At 40.3% G+C, this 10628-nt stretch overlaps 1 protein-coding gene across 2 annotated transcripts; it reads right to left on the reverse strand.

The window, feature by feature from the left end:
- Window positions 1-825: 825 nt before the first annotated feature.
- On the reverse strand, window positions 826-10553 carry RNF146 (ring finger protein 146). Of its 2 annotated transcripts, none has more exons than XM_010707337.3 (2): window positions 10535-10553; window positions 826-2773 (listed from the first exon to the last, which is right to left on the reverse strand). In XM_010707337.3, exon 2 carries the CDS (start codon window positions 2770-2772, stop codon window positions 1714-1716), a length of 1059 nt encoding a protein of 352 aa, XP_010705639.1. In that variant the 5' UTR covers window position 2773; window positions 10535-10553; the 3' UTR covers window positions 826-1713. The 2 variants fall into 2 exon arrangements, with proteins under 2 accessions (XP_010705639.1, XP_031408355.1); XM_031552495.1 differs by lacking the exon at window positions 10535-10553 and adding an exon at window positions 6366-6916.
- Window positions 10554-10628: the final 75 nt, after the last annotated feature.

Here is a 10628-nt window from a genome sequence, read left to right on the forward strand (position 1 = left end):
TTTCACATTCTCTCTCCTTATAAAATTCTGTTTGATACCATATTTAGTAAATTACTTTGTTTTTACCTCAGATTGTTGCCACTGTTTTCAATTATTTCGGGGTCCCTTATTTCTTTTTTTTTTCCGGGGGCGCGGATCCGCGGATCCCTCCGCCCTTCTAGTCACGGAACCGGGCCGAACCAGCCCGTAAACCGTTGACATTTCCTTTGTTCACTGACCCACTGTCTCACCTGCATGTCAGCCTTTGTTACTGTAAGAAAGTTCTAGAAACTTAAATCTACCATTCTTAAAAACCAGCCCATTTAATTCCCTTCAAATGATTGTATACTTACAGCACCTTTTTGTTTGATGGATGGGAATACTTTAGAATCAGCTATCAGCCCTTTCTATTCAGGATCACGTGCACCAAGAACTAGGCTTTTAATTAGCTTTATCTTAAAGACAATGAACAGATGTTTTTGAAAAAATGAGAAATAACTGTTATAATAAAAAACAAGTTGTACTTAAGATCTGGCTTGTAGACTTTTCTAATAATCATTCTGTAGTAACTGGGGCCAATTTGTGAGTGCATTTCAAATACAAGTCCCAAATTATCTGATCTCTGCAGTTATGAGCTTTGCTATGAAGAACAGATAACAGCAATCTAGTCCTTAACATCTCTTCCGTACTTTAGGGTCAAGTATGATTATTTTTGGTCTTTTATTTCAACACTTCTGCTGCTAATAAGACTGTGTGATACTTTTGCCCACAACAACAGTGAAGTGAATTGGTCAGTACTTGAGAAGTGTGAAGCCTGTGTTAGCAGTAAGCCTGTTACTTGTGATATTTTTTTTTTCATTAGAAAGACATACTCCTCCTAGATCAGTGTTCTGGTTGAAATAGTCAGGAACATAAGAACTTAAAGATGCCACTCTAAACCAATCCTTGCTTTTGGCGAATACAGGAAGCTATTTTATGATGGTTTTCTTTAAAGTTCCTCCATTTAAGTTCAATTAAATTGGAGACATATCTAAGACGGTTACTGATAAAATGTAGTTTTATTAAATTATAAATTCCGTAACAAAAACGAGACAGATCAAGAAAGACCTCAAAAACAGAACTACAAGGACTAGATGGCAAAGCCGATGAAAATGCCATGAAGTGTATAGGTAAGAATTTGCAACAAAAGTTAACAGCATTTTTACATTTCCATTGAAGGAAGGTAAATGCTTGCTCTTTGTCTAGTAAAAACACATTTTAACTCCAAACTCACATCTATTTTTCTCACATTAAATTAAGCATCCTGCTCACACCCAACATCTTGCCTGCTCCCACGTTGCTTTAGTTTTCTTTTCATACATCAATCCATGCAGAAAGTAGTAAGACACTTAATGCAACAATCAGATAATGAAGACAATTCAAGTTGTACAGTAGATATACATTGGCCAAAAAGGGATAGATTATCTTCAAGGGCAAAATGCTACAAAATAAACACAAGACATTTTCAAGAAAACCGGGTATTGCTAAGCAGCTTTCAAACCATTAATGACAACTCAGTTTCTTACAGTTAGTCTTCCAGCTAAGACATGTTAAAAGACTTAAGTTAGGCCAAATCTGCTTCTTCCCTTCACCCCACCCTCCCACCGAACACACTGCTAGGTTTGAGTGCAATGCCAATGTGGACAGAAAATTTACAGATAGGAGACTGAGTTTTTAAATTGCATGGCTCCAGATTTACACTTCAGTGACTGTGCACTGTCCATCTGGCCTCCTAGATCTTACGCTTGCATTTGCCACCCCTCCCCCTGCCACTGGTCTATCCGCTCCAGACTGGTTTGCGTTTGCATTCAAGTGTCTCTGCTGGGCAGAGGATGGGTGTTGCTGGAGGGGGGCAGACATATCCTCGCTATCGCTGCTAGCATCCGATTCAGTCTCCTCCACAGAGGTGTCAGGGGCTGGCACCCTACCAGAAGATGATGATTCGTGGTCCTCCTCTCCCTCTCCCCTATGACTCCTTTCAGCCATACTGTCTCCGTTTATTTGTAAGTGGGCAAAAGAGTTCTCCAGAGAAGTGCTTGCATCAGGAGAGGGTGTCGAAGGACTCATAAGCTGACCATCCAGTGATGGCAGGGGCCTAGCAGAAACAGGCACCAGAGGCTGTACAGCTGCAGCCCCCCCAGTCAGTGTGCTGTCTGCACCATCAGCAGAGCTCTCTCGTGCCAGGTTGACACTGTTAGTGTCACAGTCCAACCTAAGCCCAGCCACTCCCTTCTTTGGTATATCTATTATGTCCCGTTTTATTTTTCTGCGCCGTCCGTGCTCATTTCTCCTATACTGAACCATGTTTTCCAGATCTGCTATGTACAAAAACCCAGCAATTAGCATTTCAGTGCTCTTTTTACCCTTGGAAAAGGCATCTTCCAGCTCCCTGCTGGTACGTTCATCATACTGCCACCAACCATTTCTCCCTTCATAGTACCAAGCGTATTCGCCATTGCCTCTGCTTGCTGCTTTGAGTTCTTCTGGTGATAATAGGGTTGGCTTGTCAAGAAAATCCTCTGGGATCTCCTGCCGACAGAGCGCACAACGTTTCCCAAGCCAAGAAGCTCCCTTGACACATAGATAGCAGAACACGTGTTTACAAGGCAGACTTACTGGATGGACACACGTTTGCAGACAGATAGCACATTCAGGGACTGTCAGGGAAGGTGCAGCATTAGCACACGACTCATTTGTCTTCCTGTTTGTGGGAAGCATGTTGATTGAATGATCTATTTCACCACAGCCAGCCATCCTGCAGAAGATCAAAGAGAGGTTTAAGTCAGTTTATTGTGTCAACCTGAACTAGTGCCTTTACCTCGCAGTCCATGTAATGAGATGTTTGCCTTAGATTACGGTAAGATATTGTTTATGAAGCTCAACTTCTGAAGAAACTGACAGGTTAACATCCTGTTTCCTCAGTCAACAGACTAAGCTGAATTTAGGGAGAATTTCTTTTGTAATCACTAAGCTTTAATTTTCTGCTTCATTTTTAATAAAATACCACGCCAAGCTTTGAAATTTCCTCGGTCCTCTTCTTGAAGCAGTACTGATTAATGAACTTCATGCAGCCTAAAGGTACTACAAAATGTCCAGCCATTTTGGAGCATCCTCCAGAAAATTTAAAGAAGCTATGATTCTTTTCCCAAGGGGGTAACCTAACCACAGAACCATCTATTTTCACAGTACTGGTGTTTGTCAGTTTGATTTGCAGATTATTGGAGCAGTCCTTCAGAGTAGGGTCCCATAGTACAAAATGCACTTGGCAGGAGCACCGCTGTATTCCCACTCTGTTTGTTTATCACCACACACCCCAGTGTACCATTCTTCAGACTGGCTTGCAACAGCCACAGGGCTACAGAAAGAACTGGATTTGAAAACTGAAGTGATTTTTTGAAAAGGCATCTTGGATTTCTTATTCCCAAAGAACAGGTGAACTTGCTGATTTACCTCAAAAGGAATTGTTCCAGCCCAGCAGAAGGGGTAGTGTATCACAGGAGATGAAACACACAGCCAGAATCTGATTAGTTTGTGAACTTTCTTCTCTGGTCATGCCTTACTTCTGTCATTAAAGATGATTTTTTCTAACCAAATGTATGAAAAGTGAGGATAAGACCAAAGAATGCATAACTGTGCTGCTCTGTCATTTTGTAGCAGTTCAGTAGGTGAAATATTCTAGCCTTAACATGCAAAAAACTGCTTAGAGATGTTTTAGCCATGCCCATCTTTTTACACATTGTTTCATGATAATTTTCCCTTTATATTCTTATATGTTAGCAATCAAAACAAAACACCAAATATCAAATGAGGGAGGAGAAGAGACTTTGGGAAATGAGGCCTGAAAATAGTACCATTTCTATATTAAATCTCCAAGGAATTTGGTAGAATAGGGGTCATATTTGGCAAAATAGCCTTCCAGTAAAACTAGTCTTTACTGTACAAACAATTGAGAATGGTTAAACCAAAATGATCACAGAATTACAGAAAGGTGGGGTCAGAGGTGATGCAGTCCCATCTCCTGCTCCACATGATCCAACCAACAGTTCTAGATCTGGTCAGTCATGGCTTTGTCTAGATTAGTTTTTTGAAACCTGCAAGGATATTGTATCACAATCTGCTTGGGCAGCCTGTTCCAATGTTAGATGTATTTCTAGCAAAACACACTACTGCAGGAGAAAATCTCCAGTGTTAACTGTAAAAGCCTTCTTGCTTTACACAAATATATGCTAGGCTATTATAAAAAAACAAACCAACATTATTACAAATATAGATACAGAAGCATATATAAGTGCTATTCACTTAAAATGTCTCTCTCTATACTGTTTCCTTTATCGCTGTAATTTCCTCTTGAAAGTCCAATGCCTCTCCTTAATCCAATTATTTTAATCAAACTATTTTTAAAAGCTCTACAGCTCATGTTTTTCCTGAAGTAGCACATAGTTGTGTCCATCTATGTTTCAGTTTTGTATCTAAATTTCTCTCTGAGATTAAACCCTAATCCGTGTACTAGTTCTTCACTCAGCACGCCAGCTGCAGACAGGGCTCTACCACCTGGTAATTGTCTTTACTGTACAGCACATATCTGCGTGCAAGATCCATGCTAGCAGTGTTGAGAACAAGTTGCTTTCTGACAGCCTCACACATTTCAAACAAAACTTTAACCAGAATTAGTTTTTTGTTTTGTTTTTATGATGAGAAACTTATTAGAAAAAGGAAGGAAGAAAAGCTATTCAAATTTCAGAGTACCCATGGAAACAATTCGATCAGTATCTCACAACAAAAGAGCTGAAAGAGAAATCCATGTATCGATTGATTTCTGCCAACCGCGGCTGAGGAATAAAGATCTGAATTTTCAAATGTTCCCATAATGACATATTACTGTGAGAAAAGGCACAGCAGCTGAGGTTTGTTTCCATGCTGCAGTTTTACAAAAGGCTTCCTTCCCCTAAATACATTTTACAAGCTTATCCACTTCAGTTAAAAGAGAAACAACCAGAAGATTAGTAACACTATATCAACTATGTATCATAATTAAAAATTTGCAAACTGCTGAGATTAAAAATCAGTTCATTTTGACAAAGCAAACTCTATCTGGTATCATAAGTTAACTTGAGTAAACTAGAAATAGTGAGAGTTCTCACCTGTTCACTGCACAATTCTGTAACACCTGAACTGTGTTCAACTGGTCACCTATTAATCTGAGAGTTCTCTGATTCTTTAGCAGATCAAAACCTTAACACAACGCAGCACATGAATGTAAAGAAAGGCTAAATGTCTTATCTTTCAAGTCTTTAGTGATTTTTAATGACTTGGAAGAAAACGGTGTGTGTAAAATTAATACAGCTAAGGAACAACCCTTTATCTCTAAGCAAGCACTATCCGGCAACGTAAACTCTTAATAAGAGATAAGCACAACTGCAGTTGCATGTGCTCAGAATGCAGGACAATTACGCATCTGAAGATTTAGATCAACTAAACCGAGGCTGTCTCCCTTTTTGTTTCTAAAGAAAGATCCTAATTAATCCTTTATTGATAACCTATTTAAGTATCAGACCTAGTTCACAGTTGGTTTATAAGCAAGCGTGATGACATATATATAGATTTCTATCTAACAAATACCCCTTTAGATAGGAAGGAAAACAATCTGGGGCTGCTATTCTGCTAAGCTATGACTGTGGAAGCACTTTCTTCCAGCTTTGTGATATTAATAACTAAATATAACTGAGTACAGACCTCTTTCCCTGAAATTAACTTTAGAACAAGACTTAACCAAAAAAGGCTTCATATTAAAATGGTTTTCAAATGCTAAAAAGCATTTTCAAATGCTTTTTTGAAAGTTGAGTTCCTTTAATCATTTTGGGAAACAGGGAAAATTACATTATTGAATAAATTAAATCAAACTCATCAACGCTTTCTAAAAATAAGTATTTTGATAAGCAGTTCAGGTATAAAAAAAGGGAGCAACAAGCATTTGAACAATGCATTTTAACGCAAATACAGCCCAAAGCCAACTGAGAAGAAGCTGGTTTACAGTCTTGCCAGTTCTCACATCTTCTCCTCTCCCCTCTATTATCTTTTTCTTTTAAATTAATATTTAAACCTACATTTCACTGCATAAGCGTACGGTGCCTTCAGCAACACACAAAGTATGCTGCTGTGGACCAGGTAATGTATAGGAGCTGTATGAGAATTCCTCTGGCCTACTGGGACTGTCAAAAGAAAAAGTAAATGCCCATAAAACCACCCCAAAACAGTAATTTTTTAGATTCCAGTCAAATTCTAACTGCAAGCAGGCATTCTGTCAAGGAGTTGGCACATATAAGTCCATTCATAAAACAGCAGCTTACTTCTTCTAAGTAATTTCTACTGGAGCATGCCACAGGACTAAGATGTCCTCTCTTCAGATGTCTCCAGCTAGGATGGCAGGTCTTCCTTCCAAAGGCTGGCTCATTCCTGACTTGTCCTGCCCAATGGTACACTACTGTTTCGGCTTCTCTGCACACTACTGGAAAGCAAACAGTATCGCCATTACAACAGTGCTGTACAGAGGTACGAGCAAGCAAAATACACCACCACGGTCCTGTTACAGGAATGGAATTACTAGCCTTTCATTTACCTGACAAAGGCTATTTTCAATGTACAGAAATATCACCATCAGTCTTTGTCTTATTTTTTGCAATTATCAATTTTGGCCCACGGTTTGACGTCAATTATTTTGACGTCTTAATTTACGCAAGTTATCATTTCCTAAAGTATTACAAAAGGCAATTATCTTTAGCTATATTAAGTCAATGCCTCGTTTCCATAAAGTAACTATGTACACAAATGGAGAAATGAGATCAAAGATAGGAATATGTTATGTTAATGCAAATTTAATTTCTAGTATATGACTTCTTCCATTCTGGAAGTTTAGAACGTAACAACAGCTACCCAAATCCATATGCAGAAAAAACACTTCATACCGCATTATCCCAAAGGACTATCTATCTAGTCTTGTTTCTTGTCTCTAAACAGGCAGGTGTTTGAGGAGAAAACAGTGCATGTGAACACGGGACTTTCCCTAGGCACTCTCCACAATTCAAGCAGTCTGTTGACTAGGGCCTTCCTTATAACATTTGCTCAAGGAGAGAATCATTTCAGCATAAATGCAGTGCATATCAGACTTACGTACAGACTAGAGAGAAATGGAGGAGCAATAACTCCCAGATAGAACATAGAACGCTTTGCATTATAGTCTTCTATGCCACAATCTATCCAACGATGGAACACTTATCATTAATAACATTGGAATGAAATGTTCAGATAACTTCTAAGACACATTACTCAAACATTATTTTCTTTACAGTTGAGCTTCACGTGGCATTCAGTGCAGCTATTTTTAGACACCGTTCCTAAGGAAAAAAATGCAAAAATTAATGTGCCTATCCATTTGTCCTAGCACCTTTTCAAAAGACAGATCTCCCCTCGCCATTTCTTTACACATCAATCTGGAGAGCTGCAATCACATTAAAATTCTGGCTCTACTAATCCGCTCAGAAAAGATATGGTGTTTGCTATGATCAAAGAGACAGCTGCAACAAGCTCAGTGCTGTGAATGTGGCGTTCAGCCCTTCATCTTAGGGCTGGCTTTCTGTGGTACATCTGTGAGCTTCACTCGAAGCCTTTTATCTATTACCTCTTGCAATCCGCTATTAGAGGTAGTGCATTGTGAGATCAAATGTTACGTGGAGATGGGAGAAGGAGGTTGGGTCATTTCTGACAGATTTCTCGGGGAAAAAAATGTGAGCACGTACTTAACGTATGTAATTATACCTAGAAGAATCCAATTAGGGCATAATTATAGGATTATGGCACAGCAACTTCATAATTGCTGCACAGCTATTAGAAGGAACTAGTTCAAATACTGACTTCAGGTAACCTCCATGCTTCATTACATTGTTATTTATTTAATAAGCCAGTCCTGGAAATTTTACTAAACGGGATAAAAGATGCTTGTGGTTACACACACACCCCTTCCTGGACTCCTGCTCCTTTGAAGTAAAGTGGCTGAGAGCTGTGTTCTATACATAGCAATTAACTTCCTACGCTAGAAGAGCATCTCATACAAGGAGTTACGCTATCTGTGGCAACCTGCAAGCGTCCCTTCCTCCTGTGCAGTCACCAATCCCACGAAGCCTATTGCACACCGACTCTGAAACGCAGCCCACAACAGATGAAGGACAATCCCACTCACTAGGAATAGGAATTCAAACTTGGCATTACCAGCTGGGCAACAACTGGTCCCACAGTGCGGCTCAGCCAGCGTTAACCGCCCTCGTTTCCTTGGAAGGTTGTCAGGACGCCTGCTGGGGGGACCTTGTGCCAGTTTCTTCCACACCATGTTAGGATGCTGAAGCGATGTCCCTCCTAGCAGACCTGTCATCCAAAAATGGCACGAGGTCTTCCTTGATAAAAGCATCAAGCTTTTACTAAGCCAAGATGGAGTGAAACCATCTCTTGTCAGATCAGTCGGCTGCTGCCTATCAAATTCCCAGTAGCCTATCAAAGCCAGGACAATTTTTTCACTTTTCTACTATTTTGGAGACATGAGTGACATGAGTGGAGGAAAAATAGCAACAACAAACATATTTCCAGAAACTTACATAAGAAGCCAGATCCTAAATGTAAGTGCAGTGTTTGTTACTGACAGCCCTAGGAAATCTTTGTAAATAAAGCTTAGCTTTTTAGAAAAAAAAAAACAAAACCACTGGTAAATTCAACTAAAGCCAGCTTCTCACTTGCTGAAGGCTATCACTTAAACCTTGCCTCAAATGAAAGGTGATCTCGCAAGTTCTGCAACACCAGACAGACCACTTTACAACAGTTACCACAAACTCATTCTTTGTCTGCCAGAGGCTGAAAATTGAACAGGTGCAGCACTACAAAGGAAATGGTAACAGGTAAACGTTCTTCTGTGATTCAATACTTGACTGTTACCATCAGGCTCCCTAAAATATATCTCAGTTACTGAGGAGGTGGGGTGGGGTAAGGTAGAAGCAGGGGAAAAAGGATCCCAGAACTTTCCCTATAGGACACCATGAGCCAAACACTTGGAAAGGAAGGAAGGATGGTAGTGGTTGCTTTATGCTGGTGGTGTTCTGTTTCGTAAGAGATAAAAAAATAATAATTAAAAAAAATTGTTCTCCCATCTGTAGGCCTATTATCATCGATACAGTATTAGCTAAAGGTATGGAACCTATCTGGTGTTTTTGTAACTACCAGCAAGCATTGGACAGCACAGCAGGTAAATAACCTCACTGTCTCCTCTCTCTCTCTTAAACTTAGAATACTTTCAGAAATCACTGATGTGATAAAGCTTCAAATTCCCTGTTGTTCCTTATACAGCATTACTACACGTTAATTTAAAAAAGCTTATATATTGGTTTGGATCGGTTACAGAAAAACAGTCAAGTGCAGAACAGTCAACCATTTTGGTACTGAACTACTACACAGTTATTCAAAATGAGTTTCTTCTGCTGTGCTATAACTGGGAGCCCGTGTCCTATTTCATTTTACTTAAGTGAGGAAAACCTCCGTTTCGTACTCAAATAAGAGGACAGTGACAAAATTGCTGTGGGAGAGCAAGGCAAAAATGGGCACATCTGAAGCTATCAATGTTTCTGAGAGAGAAATAAAGCACAGGAAGACTGAACATGCACAGAAGGAGAAAAAAACTCATCAATTCCAATAAAGATTTTTCCCCAGCAACTCCAAGAGCCTTCCAAACCTTATTCAACTCCAAAAGTCCTGCAGCTCCATCTCTCTGGGCAAATGACAATTCCGTTACATCTACACCAATGCCGTTGATTTGAAAGGAAACAAAAAGAACAAAACTTTCACTCAGCCATTTAAACAACTGGTACTTTGGTTCGCTTGAAAAGAAGCCACAACGTTAACCGCACAGGGCTATAAAGCAAGCCTGCACAAATACTTATAATCAAATATTTAAGATTTACTCCAAGTGACCAAATCAATATTCAGATTTTAACGTGCCTTTGGTACAACCACAAGTGCTCACTTTTGGCGGTGCGTTTTCAGAGGCACTTTAAGGCCTAATTTTAAGCAACCCACTGCCCAGAGGCAGCAGCTAACAACGCCGCAGCGCTGTACCTTCAGCACGACCGATGTGACAGAACGCTTTAAAGCTCCGCTCCCTTTTCTTCCTTGTCATTACCCCTGCACACTGCACGCTGCGCTCCCAGCAATAAGCTCTACCCTATTTCTCTTTCACACCGCAGGAAAGTTATGTGAAGACGGAAATAAGACACTTTGATTGGGGTTTCTTCAGATGCGGAAAGCGGACATCCACAGCATGAGAAATCTCGTATTTACCGAGTATTTCGCAATAATTTCACAGCGGTGACGATACGTATAGCACCAAGCACAGGACCTATTTTTTCGTCCCACTTTACCACTCCCGAAGGATGCGATTAAAAACCTCGAGCCCGGACCATCAGCCACAAGGAAACAAAAGCACCTGGCGGCACCGCTCGCAGCTCCTCACGCGCTTCCTGTTGCGCTCGCCGACATCCCTCGCTCCCCCTCCGGCTGCGAGGCTCCGGCGCTGACAG

The sequence above is a fragment of the Meleagris gallopavo genome, chromosome 2 (assembly GCF_000146605.3).
Source record: "Meleagris gallopavo isolate NT-WF06-2002-E0010 breed Aviagen turkey brand Nicholas breeding stock chromosome 2, Turkey_5.1, whole genome shotgun sequence".
Classification (NCBI taxonomy): Eukaryota; Metazoa; Chordata; class Aves; order Galliformes; family Phasianidae; genus Meleagris; species Meleagris gallopavo.

Bases quoted from the DNA above. Each gene is read 5' to 3' on its own strand.
- RNF146 (XM_010707337.3), bottom strand. From the start codon at position 2,772: ATGGCTGGCTGTGGTGAAATAGATCATTCAATCAACATGCTTCCCACA.